The 21215-nt window shown below is 37.3% G+C and overlaps 1 protein-coding gene across 1 annotated transcript; it reads left to right on the top strand.

Moving 5' to 3' along the window:
* Nucleotides 1–252: 252 nt before the first annotated feature.
* Nucleotides 253–20876, top strand: lrrc75a (leucine rich repeat containing 75A). Its single transcript, XM_065281091.1, has 4 exons — nucleotides 253–1841; nucleotides 3853–3981; nucleotides 6877–6989; nucleotides 18333–20876. The coding sequence occupies exons 1-4, from the start codon at nucleotides 1587–1589 to the stop codon at nucleotides 19156–19158; spliced, it is 1323 nt and encodes a 440-aa protein (XP_065137163.1). The 5' UTR covers nucleotides 253–1586; the 3' UTR covers nucleotides 19159–20876.
* The last annotated feature ends 339 nt before the right edge of the window (nucleotides 20877–21215 follow it).

Genomic DNA, 21215 nt, shown 5'->3' with positions numbered 1-21215 from the left:
AAAGCGGATCAATAAGGTAATGATGTCATGTCTAGCTCTGCATCAGTTTCATAAGTGCAACATCTACACTATTTCAAAAGCTTCTCTGTTGTGTAACTGTTTTTGTCAAATTTTCCAAAGGAAAGTGCAACATTCTTGGCAGCAAACTACTGAGATCCCACTTTTCAATAGGTGACTTGCCGTGTGCTAACACCAGATGTCAGCAAAGAAATGCCAAATAATAATAACGTAGAATCAATGATTTTGTAAATACTTGATAATCTGTGACGACGCACATATACAATGTCCGGCATCTGGCATAGCCCACATGTTTACCAAATTTGTGTCATTTGCTATAAAGTGTTATAAATTGCTTGGATTATGCTGCGCGTTGCGAAACTGGACGAGTCCCGATGGCAACCATCTGCTCCACTTGGTTAACTGTACATGGCAGTGGTGCATTCTGGACTATAGATTGAAACACAAGTGGAGGATGTTGCAGACCGCTCCACCCCTCCCGCCGACCCTGTATCAAGACCCAGCGCTACATATGAGTGAAGAGAGATCGGGAAAAATCTCCCATGAACACACCCAGCTCTAGACGGGACACACCTGGGGAGAGGTCATTTCAAAGGGAACATACGGATTTAATTCGCCGTGTGAACACTGGTATATCTGCGTGCTGCGAGGAAATACTAGGATGACTTGTGCTGGGAGGAAACCACTCACGGACGACGTAAATATTTACGTCTTCGCGCACAGCAGTGCTGCTCGCCATCGGCTAAACTCGTAAACGTACATCGCGTGGACGGAGTGCGGAGGAACTGCGATCCTAATACGGTCCGAAAAGGGATGAAATTGTAATACGGCCGAAAGTAACATGTCCGTTTTGTAGCATCGTGCTGTAATTGTTTGTTAAAGCGGACTGTCAGAGTTTCTGGAGGTTTACGGGACTGTTCTTCTCTTATCTGTCGTCATGCCGCAGGCATCATATGATCTATTCCCTACCTGAGGGGATTAAATAGTTTTTTCACACAATACATAAATCATGGAGATTTCACCTAATTGCCATTAGACACATTTGATATAAAATACGTAATATTGTTATTTTTTTTCGCTGTTTTACAATAGCAAATTATTTGGGGCATGCGGAACGTATTATTTTTTTCAAGCAAACAACTGACGTACACGAAGCGACGGTCAATGAGAGAAAGTTGAACGTACCGGCGGTTTGTAAATGTGATGTTCGCTATAAAAATATCTATTAACGTTAAATTTCACAGGCTGCTTTGTAACGCAAATTAGGACTTTGCAAAATATGATTTTGCTGAAATATCACTATTTTGTCTTATACATTTATACTTAAATTATGTCAGGTATTAGATGACAGGTGTGAGATGAGCAGCTGGACCTAAGCGGTGCCACGAGACTCGAACAATTCACCAACAAACTTTTCTGTTTTTCGTAACTGAATCGTTCAAAAATGTAATCTCACATACAGGACTTTAAAAAGTTGGCCTCAATTTTTTTCCTGATTAATGTGAACACATTCTGAAAATATGTCCAGTCTGGAGGGCCTTTTCCACGGCGAGACTCTATAACCAAATATGGGAGCGAAGCAGACGAAGGCCGCAGGACACGAGGCTGGCGCGAGTCCTCAGAGCGCGGGATTGAGACGGACCCCGAGCAAAGAGCGCAGTGACATCCTCGCATCCCTAATGTTGAGGCCAGGGGAAAGACTGAGAGGCAGCGGGACTCCACCTCCCTACCAGCGACGTATCGGGATGATACAAGAGATGATGCTGCTGGCAAAGCAAGGGAAACACGACGAGGCAACAGAAATGCTGAAGACCCTTCGGCAGGTACAAATGATAATATCAGTCTGTGTTTCATATAAACTGGAAGCAAGTTTTATCTCACCCACACCTGTCAACTCCTTTTCCACATCTCAATGTTCATACAGTATATGTATTTAGCCGTGCTTCTATAGCATATAAAGTTACATAGTGCCTAAAGTAATTCTGGGGCAACTATTGAGCTTCACACAATGAGCTTGTGTATTGAGATACATCTCACAAAAAATGTAAAACACATGGTGATATTTTGTGAAATAGTTCAAACATCATAATCTCTGTGCAAATAGTTGTTGAAAGGCACAAACTCCAAAACACCACATCATGATGTAACATTTTTGTAGCGCTGGTTGCCTACTTAATAAAAGTAACGTTAGTAGCCTGTCAAAGACACAGGACAAATGGGGCTTATGCAATAACAACAAGGGTGAGAAAAACAACCCTTACATTTTATTTATAAACAAACAGACAGACAAACTGGCAACATCTTATAAATGCTTCTTAAGGTGACTCGTTTTTTCTTGGGAAAAAAAAACAAAAAAATAATATTTTACTATCAAAAAATGCATGCAATGCAAACCAATAAACATGTTTTTAATAGCATTTTCTATGTTCAAATTTATATTACAGTAATACTTCTACAAATTTGTAATTTTACAGAATTCCTTGATTTTGAGACAGATGAAGCCACTCGGCTAAAATGAACCTGTGAGCGCAGACACACTAAATACTGCACTGCATAAATACCAACTGTTTACTTTGGGTCGTGATTATGAATCTTGTTGATAAACATGATTCTCGGCTTTATACCAAACGTCTGTGTCAGTTTTTGTTAGTTGCAGTACGATCAAGTCAGTGTAGATTATCAGTATGCTACACAAATTCTTGCTTCTATGTAAATATTTTGATCAAAGTGTCCTTAAGACTATTTATCATGTTATGCACTAAAATGTCATTTTGTCAGATTCATTAATCTATGGAGGATATGAAACCGGGATCAAAGCAGAGGGTTGATTAGGATTTCATGTTTTAATTTATTAAAAAAAGTATTGGTGCATGCAACAGGTGCATGCATGCTTGCAAGCAAGCTTTGCTCTCAAAAGGAACATTTTTCCTCAACTAACAGACATTTTTACTGGAGTGAATTCGCAGTGCATCCTGCAATGGGGGATAAAGCACATAATCAGGTTGAAAGAGAGTTAAAGGAAGAGCGTCGCTTGTCCAGTGGTTACCAAGCGCATCTTGTTGCCCGGAAACCATGAAAATGGATGGGCATTTGATTAAATGGAAATCGATTAATCAAGATTCTGCTCCATAGACGGATGATGATTACACAAAAGGTTTCCTCTCTATTTGCACAATTTAGGGCCAGTGTTTTATTAAGAGAGGGTCTAGTGAAATTCATTACTAAGTAGAAGCTCAGTCACCTCCTAGTAACACTTTGGTTTTTAGTGCGTAGAGAGTGACTTCATAAATATTTCATAAGTAACATCATAAATAACAAAGTGAAATCATTTCTCAGCTCATTTGCTTTCTTACTAATGAAGATTTGCTTTTATTTGCGCAGGCTGTTTTTGCATTTGTTTTGTGTTGATTGGTTGGCTCTGACTGCACAGCCTGCAGCCCAACAGACATTTGCAATTTTTTAAATTGCTGATCCCTCTGCCTGTTATGCTGCTGTGTAGACTGCCAGTGTTCAATATTGTAGATTAACTTTTTTTTATTAGGTTTTACTTGATTTGTTTTCACTTATTAAGTGCTGACAATCATGTGTTTTCTCTTACTAGGGCTTATCAATGATTTTATGGACATTTAGGCAAACACAGATATTATTAGCCTTCACAAAGAAGAGTATATGGCCTTCAAGTTTATATTGATTTATAATTATAACTTTCATGTGTGGCTCGTACAAGTATTATTGTCTTTATTTCGCAAGCAAAATTTTTATTTGCAAACCAAAAATGGTCCAAAGTGCCCATTTCTAATGATTGTGCATTCCTATATTCTGCTGTTTTTCCAGGATCTGGGAATGGAGTCGACCTCTCTGGACGATGTTCTATATCGCTATGCCAGTTTCCGCAACCTGGTGGATCCCATTACCCATGACCTCATTATTAGCCTGGCCAAATATGTTCACTGCCCAAAAACGGTATAGTGCTTGGCAACTTTGCAGACATACAAACACACACTCTTTGCCATTTCTGTAAGCCATTACATTAAAATTTGATGAAAATATTTATAGTAGCCTACTGACCCATAGGTACAGCAGAAAGACACACACAATTAAATCATACCATTCCAGTACAGTGAGCATTAGAGTGGATTGAATATAGCATTGTAGGCTTATGTGAGAGAGAAATAGAGAGACGAGGGAGGTGAGCTTGTGGATGAGTCACACTCACTAAAGACCAGTCAGCCTTCTTTCAAGACCGATGCTGCTGGACTTAATGAAGCAAGTCAGGCACTATATCACACCAATACCACCAGCCCGGCTTCTATAGAGACCTCCGCCAAAACAACCTGATCTGATCATGACTAAATGTGCTTTGGTTGAATCCCACGAGTCTATCGCAAAATAAAAAAAATGGTAATCAATATAACATTTGGCCTGGTATTTAAAGGACTATTAAGATTTTGGCAATATGACATTATTTTATTGATAAGTAAACATCTGTTTACTGAAATATAAGAATTGGATAAGTGAAAATATTTAACATAATGGTAATATTTGATATACTGCCTTTACTTTGTTTTTTAAAAACAAACACTGTATTATTATTATTATTTTATTTTTTTCAATTTTCATTTCAGTTGAATTAAATGAGAATCACTATTAGATATAATGGGAATTATTAAGTTTCCAAATGCATAACAGTACTAAAAAATGTGATTGACTGTCATGAAAATAATGTTACAATCCAAAATGTCTTTATGCAAAAATTAATAATTTTCGACTGTAAAAGAGAATGTGTCACCCAAACATGTTTTTGTGAGATTTACCTAGTCGTATAATTGCTAAGGAAAAGGGAAACTAGCCTTAGAAACACATATGTGCATTAACAATCTGAATTTAATTAAATGTCAGCGAATGAGAGTTCAGGAAGTTGACATTTCCTGTAAATGATGTTATTGTAAGTAGAGACGAACACTGGAGGGACAGAAAGAAGAGATGAGCTCAGTTACGTGGAGTAGGTTACTGCACATTGCGTACAGGATTACATTGCCAGGGGACCCACTGTCTGTAGGGGCTACACACCAGAACTGACCGGCCATGTGACATTGCTAATCTCACCGTCAGCAGCCTACCGTGTACACGTCTCAGTAATATCCACAGATGCAACTCATTTCTGACCCACAGAGATCAAGGCATGGTGCAGTGGGGAGATGCAATCGCTGTATTGATTTACATACTAGTGTATAGCATACATTTACATATTGACTAATACATATGCATAAATGGAGAGTTATTTACAAAGACAGTCCTTGCATCCTAATATTGTAAATGCTTACATGCAAGTAAAAAATGTCACAGTTACACGATGATAAAAATATAATTTGAAGACAGGGGTTTCCTCTATTTGAAAAATACATCATGCAAGCTGGTTAGAAAGCTTATGTATGTCTGACCTTTATGTACATTTCTGGCAGACCTTCTGTTGCAAAGAAGGAAGCTCGTATCAGATCATAGACTATATTCTTTCATTCCGTATCCCTCTGGGAAATAATACTGATATGTTACCAAAACTTACCGCCCAGCCCTACTGAGCAGTATATACATCTAGCTCTCATCCTTCGCATCATTAACTTGTGCTAAGCATTTATATTTTTTGATTGTTTCCTTTTTTATATATATTTTAAATTCCATCTAACATTTATGCATTTAAGATATAGATTTTTATCAGTACATGTCTTTCCCGGGGAATCGAACCCACAACCTTTGCATTACAGGAACTATCTTGTAAACTTTCAGAACAGACAAGTGCTTGTGATTTCCATTGTATTTGTCTACAACTACAGAGATCTCTATTTGAAAGTGACAACTGTGCATTTAAACGTGCATCATGGACATGCTGCCTAAAAGAGGAAAAGTATTGTGTATGCACTGTGCAGAAAATCATAGCGTTTACTTGGGTGTGTTGCCAGTAGGGCTGCATAACGATTAATCGTGATTAATCGTTTGCAGAATAAACATTTTTGTTTACATCATATATGTGTGTGTACTGTGTATAATAATTATGTATAAATAAATATACACACATGCATGTATAATTTTAAGAAATTTTTTTTATAGATTAAATATTTATATATAATATAAATTATTTATAAATATAAAAATTTATATACACATGTAAATACGCCTTAAATATCTACATGTATGTGTATTTATTTATGCATAATTATTATACACAGTACACACACATATATGATGTAAACAAAAACTTTTATTCTGCAAACGATTAATCGCGATTAATCGTTATGCAGCCCTAGTTGCCAGATCTTGCACATAAAAAAGCAGCGAACAAGAAAAATCATGATATATTGAAATAAATACAAATGCTTTACCTAAATTGGGACTGGCACCTTCTCACTTTAGTAGTTTATTAAAATTGCATACCACTGCAATATTATTCTGGTCAAAACAGTGAATGGTAATCATGCTAGACAGCAGAAAGTTGCTATGGTTACCTCTGTGTCAATCATCGCGTTTTCAGGAGTGAGTCCGTACAGAGGTGGAATGAACATTAAGGGGATTTAAATGTGGTTGTCAATCTAAAAACTTTGAAGTGTGTACAGGGACGATGTGCCAATTAATTTCACCCTGTACCCTAAAACACACACTCACAGAGCCTCAGTCAGTCTAATGATAGAGTGGCATGTCATATGGTCCATATTGTTTTGCTCATCTTTCATCACAAATGTCAACGAAATTAGTTTTTTACCTGGAGAATTCAAAGTTCCTGATCTTCTGCCAGTTCCCATTAACCTCCTGCTTGAGTGATCCTCTCTGTCTGTCTCTCTCTTTCTCTCTCTGTCTCTGGTTTAGGAGGGAGATGCTTTGGGTGCCATGGAGAAGGTGTGCCGTCAGCTGACCTACCACCTGAGCCCACACTCCCAGTGGAGACGGCAGGGGCTGCTGAAGAGGAAGCCACAGTCCTGGTGAGAAAGCAGAACAGATAGACAGAGAGGGGTGGCAGATTTAGGCAGTGAGGGCATCTGCTGCCATGAGTCATTCATGCCCTTATCAGTGTCTCACATCATCTCATCTACAGTATAGTGTGTGGTGGAGGTGTGAATACATTATTGGCTTTTAATGCCCCCTCAGGTTATATTAAACCAAAATTTGAGGTGTATGGTACAAAACAGACAAAACACTTATTTTTGAAAGTATTTATAAAACAAATTAATTTGGCAAAAAGGCAAATGATAGTATGTTAGGAAACTGTGTTTTACTTAAAATTACAGAAAAAATCCATAGAATAAAATAAAAAATAAATAAAAAGCTCACAGTTAATAAAGCATACATTCACTACAATTTTATCTGGTATGAATATTTGTGGTAATATATGGTGTTGCTTATTATCCTGGGCTATGTGTTCATAAACCTTGCACATTTGTATAATGTTTTGCCAAGCCTTCTTAAAGTCTTTTAAAATCTGAGCTTCAATTTATACTTTAAACACACCAGTGCAACATGTCTACACATTTTTTATGCATCTTTAATAAAATATTTAAAGAAAAGCAAAGATGTCAATTGTTTACAATATTTAATACAAGTCTCAGGTGTGCCCAGATTGTCTCTGTGACATTTCAGTTCAAAATACCCCACAGATCATGTATTATAGCATGTCCAAAATTCCCCCATTTGACTAGGAGCAAAAGTGCGCTGTTTTAATCTCTGTACCTTTAAATGCAAATAAGCTACTGTTCCTCACTCCCTTACCAAAAGAGACAGTGAGCACTTTTAGTTCAAATAGATCTGATTCCTGTGAATACAATTTGAGATATAGCGAACAGCATGCCTTACTGAGGGAGGAAACTATGGTAATGCAGAACTGTCAGTCAGTGGGTGTGGGTGGGGCTTTTTTCAGTGTGACATCACATTAACAAAAGCATTGAAACAGCTTGTAGAATAAGACTGCTTTGGCTTAATAAGGATTAAAAAAGAAGCACTTGGTGGATTTTTTTTCATTGTAGGGTGCTTGTGAACAACACGCATTTATGTCCAAACACCTTGTAAAAGTGGATTTTGCGTAATAGGTGCCCTTTAAAGTAGGACATCACTTTTGGCTACTGCTGTATTTTTGTCTCTTCCTTCCTCTTCTTGTCTCTTGTTTCATCTCACCAATTCCTGCCTTGACTCACATTTTTGACTTGTCACTTCTCTTGTCATAAAGCCATTCCACATCAAAACAGATTTTTAAGCTATATTAAAAATGAATTTGATGGGCATTTCATTAAGTCCCTACGCAGTACCCATGCAAATCACAAGAGCTTTGTGTTGTTCATTAGTTAAAGTGATGATTAGTTGGTTTTAAAAATAAAGGTTCCCCGGCTTTGCAAAGCAATCAAAATAAATTAGCACTGTGCCAGTTGTTTGACTGTACAGATTTGTCAGCACTTAGGGATTAATGATGTTTTAAAAGCTGTTTCGCTAATGCATTGTCTCGTTTAAGGTTTGGGTTCAGTAATCCTAATATCCCCCAAATTGTTAGACAACATCTAATATATTTCTACAGCAGCTGTGTACATCGGCCAAACATCATCACCTTTGTCTTTCAGCATTCTCAAGTTTTTCCATTGATGATGAGAGCGGTGTTTACGCTGCTGAATGAGTCAGTGAACAAAAGCTGTTTGCCTCCCACTGCGTGCCACGTGCACCCAGACTTATATGGGTCCCTTCCAGTTACCATTAATATATTCAAAACACAGACTGTGTGTGTGTAGTGTGTAAATGAGGATATACTAGGCTCCATGCATTGTCTCTGTCAACAGTTAGTGCTTAACTTACAAATGCAGGGATAAAACGTCTGAACTCTCTCACAAAAGTGCATTCATTGCATTGGCTGCTTTTGATAGGGAACTGTGGGTAAACTGGAATATCGAGACATGTGTTCTCTTTAGGCTGGATTTGATCACTTTTTATCTCCTTGGTTGTGTTTAAAGGGACAGTTCACCCCAAAATAAAAATTCTGTCATCATTATCATGTTGTTAAAAGCCTGAATACATTTCTTTGTTCCGATGAAAATGAAGGAAGATATTTTTAGGAACCAAACCGTTCATGAGCCCCATCCACTTCACAGCCCAGTCACACGAAATTACGTACCTATAGTCACATATTATTTTTATTTTTTTGTGATACTGTCACGAATTTTCATATTTTTTCGTGATCGTATCATGCATTTCTGTTTATGTGTCATTGTCACGTATTGGTTACTCAACTGTTTTGCACTATATTCTTCGCTTGGGTTTAGGGTTAGATTAACATAAAATGACTTCCTTACCCAAACCCAACTCTAACCCTTATGCCAGGCGACAATGGTTTAAAAATCAAAAAATATAAAAAAAATACATCCGAAAAAAAAAATAGTATAAACCAATACTTAAAGTGACATCCTAATGCAAACATCAAATCTACACCGAAGCGACAATGGTTTGAAAATAGGAAAGAGCAGTTGAGCAACTAATAATGACACATAAACAGAAATTCATGATTCGATCACGAAAAAACACGGAAATTCGTGACAGTATCACGAAAAAGAATCAAAAAATGACATGACTATAGGTACGTAATGTTGTGAGACTGTGTAGCACTTCAATAGTAGGAGAAACGAATACTATGGAAGAGAATGGGGCTCATGGACAAACATTCTTCAAAATATATCTATCTTCGTGTTCATCAGAACAAAAAATGTTTGCAGGTTTGTAAAAACATGAGAGTGAGTAAATGATCATACAATTTTCATTTTGGTTGAACATCCCTTTAATCCTTATTGTGTGTTTTTTTTTTGCCTGACTGAGCTCTGCTGTTCAGCTGAGTCACACCACACTGCTTTTGTTAGTCTAAATGGTGAACTGTTGTTGTTGTTTACAGGTTATCACTGCAGATGTGAATGCAGCTGTTGGAGTTTAAAAAGGGAAAGATTTCTCATCTTTCTCCATTTAAAATTTCTCAAGAGACTTTGTTTGTTCTGCTTGTACTCTGTGTGAATTTAATTTCAACAAGAAATAGGTATAAAGTAAATTCACAAATTTGAGTCATCATACACTAAAGATGTCTGCAAAAACAATACCACAAATAAGTGCCAATAAAGCTTCTTTTCTATTCTATTCTATTCTATTCTGTGTATAAATCAAATTTAACGGTAAGTTCCACTAAGCAATGAAACAACAAACATAGAGCTCTTTCAAACTCTAATCATTTTATCTCTCTTTCATTTACCAACCCCCTCCCATAATGCACCTGCCCTATCCAATCTAATGTTTGCTAAGTGCTAGCATGACCTTAACCTTCTCCACTGGTTATTGGAAAGACACCATCTAACCAGACACGAGTCCCATTTTCTCACAGATGTTTTAGTGTGGCTCTTGTGTGTTTACTCATGCATTGCATTACTCATGGTGTGTGAACAATTTTATCGATGCGCCTCAACACAAATATTTACATTTAAAGCTATGTTAATTATTCTACATATAAACAGAGAAAATCATCTGCTACAAGTAGTGTTTACCAAATAGCATGCATTTAGAAACTGAAGTGTAAGTGCATACTATGTTGATAGAAAATAATGTTTATTTAGTGGTGTACAGGTGTTCAGTAGTGACAGATGAGTCAAAGTAAACTGAAAAAAGAATGGTTGGATTTACGTAATTCAATTATATATTATTGTCAAATACAGGTTGGATTCAAAAAGACCGACAGCCGATTTTGAAAGTGTTTTCAGAATGTTTGCATTAGGTCTGAATGTCTTTAAAAGGGTTTTGCAAGTGGTGGCAAGGAAGAGAAAACTAAGGGAATGCACTATGTGACCCTGTCTGTGAAATCTAGGATAAAGTCTCATACTCTGCTTATGAAATTAGGAGCATCAAAGTTTCAGTTTCAATCTTTGACATAACTTTACTAAGTTAATATTAAAGATTTCATTTTCACAAAATGTTTTTTACATTATGTTGTATGATTTTTTGTTGTTAGTAACAGTAAATCACAAAAATGACTTTAGCTGGGTGTTCATAGGCAAGGTCACATATGGGCTTCTCTGTGATGAGAATTAAATTATTTAAACAGGTCAAATGAAACAAAATTAACATAAGATTTGCTATAATCTCAGCCTCAGACCGTTGGCTGACCTTTTGATGCATACGCCACATTTATCTGGAAACACTTCAGTAGTTTCGAAGTCGTCCTCTGATTGGTTGAATTATACAGGATTACCAGGAGACGTGTGTCATGTTCTTTAACAATCCGCCTGGAAACAACAGAAAGCTGAAAAGTATGCAAGGTTTATGGCATGGAGTCTTTAAAAGACATCGAAGAGGTTTCCTGGCACAGTTAGTGGGATCTAAAAGAGATTTTTCTTTTGTTGTTATCAGCTTCAGAGACGTTTGTGAATATACGTGTCTGTTATTGTGGAGACATTTCCTCGCCCCTAAACATGATGCAGCACAAAGTGAAATGTGATTGGTTGCTTTACTTGTCAGATATAAGGCCTCTTGTGTGCTCCTTGGCCATTTAAAATAGCCATGGTTCTCAGACCTTCAGAGACTATATGTATGTTGGCTAAAAAAAAAAATTTGGCTTCCTGTATAGATGGGTTAAAACAAAACCTCTTTAATAGAATCTGATGTCATAAACATGTCCTCCTATATTGTTTTGGGATTGTGGACTGAAATGTGAAACGCATGGCATTTGTCTGGTCTGCATGTGGTCCACTGGAGACCTGTAGTCTATAGCAACGAGCCTACAGCTGTCAGAAACCGGTGAAGAATGTCTTCCTCATTTAAACAAGCAGCTTTGGAGCTTTCTGGACGATCATGTCCAAATGTGATAAATATGGCTTTTATAACACATTATTAAGAAGACGTAGAAAGCAAATGGCTAAATTGTGGAAAAGAGAGTAAAATAAAATGTTTTTGTGTTTTGGAAAAAGTTGTGTTAGAAAAATAAAGGTTTGAGAATAGAAAACAGGAGAGATTGGAGGGCGTGGAATGCAGCTATTGTGAAATCATGGTGTCATCTCATAGGCATGTCTCTGCCTCTCTCGGTTCCTCTCCTAAAAATTTCCCCGCACCTCCTTATATTTTTTATCCCCCCATATTTTCGTATTATGTGATCTTTTGGGTTGTTCTTGAAATGCTGCCTCTCCTTGAGAGATTGCCTTAAAGTTGTCCCATTTGCTTTATTTTCAGTGATTTTCACACGGTAGTGCATGACCTTTTTTTCTCTGAAACATAAAAGGCAGAACATTGTGTTCCACAAAAGAAAGAAACTCAGTTTTGGAATTACATGACAATAAGTGCAAAATTTCATATTGATTTTTTCAATGTACTATCCCTTAAAGCAATGGTTATCAAACATTTTTTAAAATAGATTAATTTATTAAAATTCTGGGCATAGAAACTGCAGAAACAATGCTACTAACAAACAGCACTACATTGTATAATTCATGTTTCTCCAACGTTGTTTTATGGTGGGCACCTTTCCTGCATATTTTACTTCCAATCCTATTCCAACAGACCTGCCTCTAATTTTTAGGTAGACCTGAACAACCATTTGTTTAGCAGGTTTAGATTTGATTGGGGTTGGAATTGAAATTTGCAGGACAGGTGCCCTTCAGGAACAGGGTTGGAGACCATGATATTATTCATATGTTTTGTTAAGTCTGAGATTGTTTTTTGTCATTAATTTTCTTTGGGGGGCACCAAACACAAGGGGGGCACATTGCGAAACGTTTGAGAACCACTGCTTTAAGCTCTTCATCTCTATTGGTATGACATTTCTGTATTCTTACCCTCTTTCGTACTCCCTCCAGAGAGCCGAAACTGGTTGAGTATGCGACATGCTGATAAAGCTTCCCTGTTGCTTACAGCTTCTGTATCTCTGACTCTACTCATTGAGTCATCCTCTGTCTTATAGTGCAGCATTTATCACCAACTTCCCAATTAGTGGTGTCGTAGCATTGATGCTTCTGTATTGATTTCATTCAGACAGCTGTCACCTCAGAGTCATTGATGCAGAAGGCGCTGAAGAAGAGAGTTGTTTGGAAAGAGGCAATGTTACATTGCTTAAAGGGACATTCCACTTTGTTTAAAAATATGCTCATTTTCCAGCTCCCCTAGAGTTAAACATTTGATTTTTACCGTTTTGGAATCCATTCAGCTGATCTCCGGGTCTGGCGCTACCACTTTAACATAGCTTAGCACAATCCATTGAATCTGATTAGACCATTAGCATCGCGCAAAAAAATAACCAAAGAGTTTCAACATTTTTCTTATTTAAAACTTGACTGTTCTGTAGTTAAATCGTGTACTAAGACCGATGTAACGTGGCTGCACAGGCGTATTGATATTACACACTGCCCGAAAATAGTCCCCTTAGTAACTTTCAATGCTTTTTGGTTATTCTTTAGCGCTATGCTAATGGTCTAATCAGATTGAATGGATTGTGCTGAGCTATGCTAAAAGTGCTAGCGCCAGACCCGAAGCTGAATGGATTCCAAAACGGTAAGAATTAAATGTTTAACTATATGGGAGCTGGAAAATTAGCATATTTTTGCTGCCCATATTTCCACATTTAGAATTTGTATTCTACTTATTTGTGGAATACTTATATAAGAAAGACATATTTGATCTAAATTGCATGTTTGATCTGAATCTAAATCTACTGTTATGTTTGATCTGATCTGATATCATTTCCTTTCACTGGCATTCCATTAACCCATGTATGCGGTATAGCTGACTGATAAGGTCACCTCAAGCCGAGATTTTCAATTAGGAATTAGGAAGAAAGTGACCACAGACTGACCCAATCACCTTGATATAAGTGGTTGGTTTTGTTTCCCTTTCCCTCCCCCCAAAATTGTAACAATATACAATATAGCTGATCTCCCACATCCACTCACCCTCCTGCTTCTCAAAGTCTTCATTTTCATGTCTGTAACACTAACGAAGGTGAGATACTATAACCTTATTATCCTCAGACTAACCTTTGTTCAATTTCAAATTTTTCACACTGAAGAAATCACCTTGTTTCATTGACTTTCACAGGATTGGCATTGTAACAGAAAAAATATTTCATAGCATACACCTGCTGTCAGGTTGATAAATCCAAACTGCTGACGTGACAGAGTAAAATGGCTTAAACATTTTAATCAAATAAGTAGTTTTACTATCAGATACATTAACTAAATTGAACATTAAGTAGATTGCAAAATCTCTGATTATAACAGCCATGTATATCCTTTACTGACTAAATAAACAACATTATAGCTTCTTTGTGATAATAAACCACATGTACAGTGAGGAACATAAGTATTTGAGTTCTCCCACTTAGAAATCATGGAGGGGTCTGAAATTATCATCGTAGGTGGTGCATGTCCACTGTGAGAGACATGATCTAAAAAAAATCTTGCAATACATGGGCCCGGTCATCCTCTCCTTAATGCAGTTGCCCTGTCCCATGTGCAGAAAAACACCCCCAAAGCATGATGCTACCACCCCCATGCTTCACAGTAGGGATGGTGATGGTAAGTACCATCTAAGTACAATCTACTTATCATTCTTTTTCCTCCAAACACATTAAAAAAAAAGTTCTATTTTGGTCTCATCCGACCACAAGACTTTCTCCCATGACTCCTCTGGATCATCCAAATGGTCATTGGCAAACTTAAGATAGGCCTGGACATGTGCTGGTTTAAGCAGGGGAACCTTCCGTGTCATGCATGATTTCAAAACATGACGTCTTAGTGTATTACCAACAGTAACCTTGGAAACGGTGGTCCCAGCTCTTTTTAGGTCATTGACCAGCTCCTCCCGTGTAGTTCTGTGCTGATTTCTCACCACTATCATTGAGACCCCACGAGGTGAGATCCTGCATGGAGCCTCAGTCCGAGGGAGATTGACAGTCATGTCAACAGTGGACCTTTTTTCACCAAGCTGCTTGGCAATTTCCCCGTAGCCCTTTCCAGCCTTGTGGAAGTGTACAATTTTGTCTCTAGTGTCTTTGGACAGCTCTGTGGTCTTGGCCATGTTAGTAGTTGGATTCCTATTGATTGTATGGGGTGGACAGGTGTCTTTATGCAGCTAACGACCTCAAACAGGTGCATCTAATTTAGGATAATAAATGGAGTGGAGGTGGACATTTTAAAGGAAGACTAACATGTCTTTGAGAGCCAGAATTCTAGCTGATAGACAGGTGTTTAAATAATTATTTGCACCTGTATCATACAAATAAATAGTTAAAAAATCATACATTGTGATTTCTGGATTTTTTTTAGATTATGTCTCTCACAGTGGACATGCACCTACGATGACAGTTTCAGACCCCTCCATGATTTCTAAGTGGGAGAACTTGCAAAATAGCAGGGTGTTCAAATACTTATTTTCCTCACTGTAAGTCCTCAGAACTGTTTTTGTACACAAAGAACAGGTGCTTTGAATACATAGCTGTTACTATATTGTGTATTTTAGCACGGCTGGGATCCAGATCCAAAGCAATCTATTTTAAAAGAAAAACGTAAAACCTAAGTTTAATAAATTATGTTAGTACATTTTACACAGTTGACATTATTCTGCATGATAGATTATTTGGTTAATGTTAGTCATTGTACAATATTTCAAATTAATAAAGATTGAAAACAGAACTTAAATGGGTCAGATGCATTTGGGGTGAGGTTGTTGAGGGAGGGAAAGGCATTTTCTCCTAAAGAGCGTGGGATTCGGGATCTTAGCCAGTAACATCAGGAGTCCTGATATCCTGTCCTGGTTTAGCCATTTCCTCAACACTACTGCTGCTTTATTTGCTGGTTCAGGTTCAGAGACAGAATCTGAGGAGGATGGTTAATATATTATTTAGAATGGAATTGCATATCAAAGCAGGATATTTGCCTGTTCAAAGAAATATATGCTTGTACTGGTGTGAATCAGCGATGGTCACATTATGAATTAGTATGCACACTGTTACTTCTCTCACTTTAATTCCTCCTCTCGTAGCTTGTTCACTGGCAAGCTGTGATGGCACACTGAGCTCATTATGGATCTGCTACATGTACAGCGGTTCCTGCAACACACTCTCACTGTTTCTTTTGCCTAATTATTTCACAAAAAACACCAGATTCTCTTTTTTTTGGTTTCTTAGTACACTCCACTTATCTCTTATAGGTTCTTAAGCATTTACATTGCAATAACAAATTGCATAATTAAATTAGCTCTTTAATTATATTCTCTGTTTATATATCAAAGGTCTGTCTTAATAATATCTCTAAAGCATTTATAGAAAACGAGATCTGTATTACCCTCTGTTTTCAGTTCTCCTGATTCTTTGATAGATTATAATCATTCAGGTGCATAGTCTCCACTCTTATTAAAACATTTAATCACTTGTTTTAATTACATTTAATTTGTATTTACTCTTGGGGACTGGACAATTTGGTCACTTGATCACTAGAAAGATTCAGAGTGCCCCCCGTCCAACATGTCTTCTAGCATGAAATACCTGTTTCTATTGTATTACTCTTTAAAGGAGCATTTCACCCGTAGAAACATTAATCTTTATTGAAAATGTGTCATATTTGTAGTCGAAATGTAACATACATTTAGAATTTGGTGCCTATTTAACCGAGAAAAGTGGTGTTTGTAGTCTCACCCCCTCAACAAAGATATTGGACTTCCTTCTTTTAATGATGCAAAATGATGATTTTAACATCATTGAAAGAAGGAAGTGCAACACTAAAATCTGTATTTCTCCTGTCTCAGCAGCAACTGAGAAAATTATGCATGACCATTCAAAAACATGACTGGGGTTCTAACTATACAAAGCTAAATGCAAATGGGTGAAGTGTCCCTTTAATAAACAAATAGAGGTACTTGAATTCAGTACAAACAGTGTTTGAATTCAAGTACCTCTATTTGCATGAATCATTTCTAGAGGCCATACACATGATATTTGGAAAAAACGCTTTAACAGCATTGTTGGAAAACATTTGTAGGTGTCACATCAAATGTCCACACTTAAAGGGTCATACAGAATAGCTTAACGGAGGAAGCTTTCAGTGGTAGAGCGCTGCTTTAGCCATGCAAAAGGTTGTGGGATCTATCACAGGGAAAACACACACAAAAAATGTATACCTTGTAATGCACTGTAAGTCGCTTCGTCAAATGAATAAATATAAATGTTTTAAAAGTGTGACTGCAATTGTTAATTCACAATTGAAGCTTTGTATGCCAAGTATGCCATGTCTGCCATGTCTAACAAAACATTTTTGGCACTCTTGCCAGTTTTTTGCTTATTATTAACCCTAAAACGTTCCTCGTTTTCTGTTTAGACTAATGGCCCTTGGGGTCTTTATGACCCCACAATTGAAAGCATAATTGTAAGAAAAAATATGCATTATCAATAATACAACACTTGCTGGGTTAAAAATGACCCAATGTTGGGTTGATGTTATGCAACATGGGGTATAATAACCCAGCAGTTTGGTTAAACAACCCAACATTGGGCCAATTTTAATCCAGCAGTGTGTTCTGTCCAATATTTACCCATTATGGGTAAAAAATAATCCAGCCATTTTTATAGTGAATGAAGCTGTATTTAAGAGATTTTAAATACGTTTGTATCCATTTACCACAGAAATACTCAACTACACCGTTAGCTTGCATGTGAAATTTAGATTTTCACTTAAATGATCATCTAAATTTAATTAAAATCATTTCTGGATATTGATCTAGGTGTTAGGTGTAGATTTCCACCTATTGCTGGTTAGAGATAAACCTAAAGGAGTTGCCGTTTAAGAAAGAAATAGCTTTGACCAGCAGTTGGCCATAGAAAGCCATTCATTTTACTGGATATGGGTGACTGCTCACATCACTACTTTAGTGATACATTTTAAGAATTTATGCATATAGAAACATTAGAAAGGACATTAAAAATAAATATTATTTCAAATAGTAGAATTTTTGTAGTTTTTGATGCATTTTGTTATTCTGCATTGCATTTGTCCACAAGCACCAGGCCCTTTTTTCCGTGTAACAAAATTCTGATTTATGCTTGATTTATTGATTTTTTTTTGACAAATGGAAAAAAATAAAAAAAATTGGTCATATTGACCCCAAGGGAGAGAATAACATTTATGCATTTGGACTTGCAGTGCATTACAAGGTATATCTTTTTTATCAGTATGTGTGTTCCCTGCGTTCAAACTCATAACATTTTGCGCTGCTAAGCAATGCTTAACCACTGAGCTATACACATATTCATACTCTTTTTTTTTGCCGTTTCTCTTTCCCAGTATAAAATCTGTCCTGTCTGGCCCCCCATCCAGTGGGGCATTGGACCTCTCCGGCATTCCTCTTGGAGTGAAAGACATGGAGCGTCTCTGTGCTTACCTGCATCACCACGCATCCCGCATCGGAAGCCTGGAGCTGGGATTCACCGAGCTCACGGATGAGGCCTTTCTTCTACTCCTCCCTACACTGGCATCTCTTCCCCGTCTAGAGACTTTGGCCCTCAACGGCAACAGGCTAACCCGTGCCGTGCTCAAAGAGCTCACGGACACTCTGAAAGACCCAGACAGCTTCCCCAGCGTCACTTGGATTGACCTGGGAAACAATGTTGACATATTCTCCCTCCCACAGCCCTTTCTGGTTAGCTTGCGCAAGAGATGTCCCAAACAGGGCAATCTCCCTACAATCCTGGAGTTTGGCGAGAGCCAGGCTAGTGAGCCTGAGGGCAGAGTAGATGAGGATGACGCAGATGATACAAACAGGACAGAGAGCATGGGAGAGCTCAGGTCTGAGGTGGAGGAAGGGATCGACGGTGAAATGGAGATTGAAGACATGATGGAGGAGTTGCTAGACTTTGACAGGGAGGTGCAAGGAAAGGATGAGGATGACAGTATGTGGACCTTGGAGGAGCAACGGTTGGTGAAAGATCCACCTGCCGGACGGAGGAAAGAGAAGGTGGTGTCTAAAGCAGAGGGCGAAGAGGACTTGCCTAGTCAGTCTTCCCCTCTGTCCTGCTCCAGCCAATCACAGCACTCCTCTGGAGCCATTGAGCCTTTGAGGGAGGATTCTGTCCCGTACCAGTTAGCGTGTCATTCAGACAACCCTACCTGATTAAAACCGCTGTATAATTTGATACGTTTGTAACCTTTATCCCTTTAAGGAAAGCTTTGTTTAGAAGCTAAGAAATGCTTGTCAGGCTTTTGATTGTTTTCAGATCGGTGCCTAAACTGAGAGGGGGTTGTCCATGTGCTCATGGAATTCAACAGGTTTTTTGAGATTGACAATCAGAGCTGTGATGTAACCGAATATGATATCACAGTGATTTCCTACTTTCAATGATTGTCTGTAGTTGCAAAATAAAAAAAATTAAAGTACACTACTTTTATGTAGAAAACATTATATATTCTATACCTTATTAAACTCAGTTTATAAGGTTTTGGTTTAGGTTTCCCCCTCAATTTCATATCCATAAACCTCTGCCTGTGTGCCTGTTCAACACCCTGCTGGAAAGAGGGACTGGGTGTAGGTGCTCACCTGGGTGTGATTATTTTTGCTTAGTGTAAAGAGATGAACATGAATGTAAAAGTCGGCTGGTTTGGGCACCACATCTTGCATGAATCACTGTGTTCATCTATGCATTTAATTTACATTCAGTATTGTCTATTGGATATGCATATCCCAGGTGAATGGGATGCCGCTGGACCCATATTAAGTGCCCCTAATTTATACAGTAGCAAACCAAAATCCCTGGTCATAGTTCGCCCCAAACCTGTTTGTGTAATACATAGCAGTGCTTTAAAAGACTGAAGCCAAAGAGAAACAAACAAAGCAGAACAAAGTGTTGTTTGGCTACACAATAGCATACTAATATGCTGTTGTTGCTACTTGAGATGGATTTTGAAGCCTGTGTAAAGTTTCCCAGCTCTGTACTTTAGCATAGTTACTTAAACCACTGAGTTTTTACTTCTATTTATCCATTGACATTTAAAGATAAAAGTATTTCATAGTATAAACATCTATTTAGTGCCTAAACATAAACTAAATTTGACTCAAATTGTAATTTGATATACTCTGTAGAAAATGGAAAAGTTTGTAATTTCAAAGATGTTATTTAAATAACAGTGTATAGTATTTGCCACATATCTTATTTTAGCATTTAAATCCTATTGAGAATTAGTATTTACTATACCCATTTTTACTTAATGGGACAGTTTCCCAGACAGAGATTAGCTTAAACCAGAACTAGATCTTAGTTTAATTATGAAATATAACTAATGTTAACAAACATGCCTTACAAAAAAACATTACTTTTGCGCATTTTGAGGCAAAAGAAAGGGCACTGATGTATTTAAAGATATGTCAGTGCAAGTTCTTTTCGTTTTTGGAAAGCTCTTATATTTATTTAAGTCTAGGACTAGTCTAATCCCTGTCCGGGAAACCACCCCAATATCTTTTGATTTTTTTAATGGGAATTGTGTTTTTTTCCTCAACAAAGTTGTCACGACATAATATTTTGTTTCCAGAGCACGTATACTTTAATGCTCACCAGGTAGCCTCGAAATATCCTGCTGTTGCAAAGCCATAATTTTGGGCAAATTCTGCCATATGAAAAGGGAAATATATTGAACAATGCATTATAAAACTGTGACCAGATAAAAGTAATTTAGTTTTGTCAGTATTTCTGTCAGCTTGTGTTTCCACAATGGTTAATAAACAATGTTAGTACAACAAATTGCATACAGGAACAGCAATATGTGAATTTCATTTGTAAACAAACTAAATGTATTTGACTGTTGGCATCAAAAACCAATAAACCTTTAACAAATATATACTGGATTACTGTGTAATACAGCACATAAAATGTACGATAAACGTGTAAAATGAAATGGTGCAGCAAATATTTAACCTTAATTAAAGATGACATTTGTTAAATTTAGGTTTAATATTTTGTAGGCCTATAAACTGAGTAATCGTTGTCGACATCTAGTGGTTGATCATATTTTTACAGTTTCATTGGTTTTACGTAAACCAAGATGTTTACGTACTTCCGCCACAAAATAAGAATTTAGTTTGTTCATCATTGACGATGAAATGCATTTTAATGTAGATCTGGAGCCACTATATTTCTTGTTTTTCTTTTGACGGCTATGCAGTTTTTGTCAAAGTGG

This window comes from Paramisgurnus dabryanus, chromosome 8 (genome assembly GCF_030506205.2).
Source record: "Paramisgurnus dabryanus chromosome 8, PD_genome_1.1, whole genome shotgun sequence".
Classification (NCBI taxonomy): domain Eukaryota; kingdom Metazoa; phylum Chordata; class Actinopteri; order Cypriniformes; family Cobitidae; genus Paramisgurnus; species Paramisgurnus dabryanus.
The sequence above is the reverse complement of the archived record's forward strand: the minus strand, read 5'-3'. Positions and strand labels throughout refer to the sequence as shown.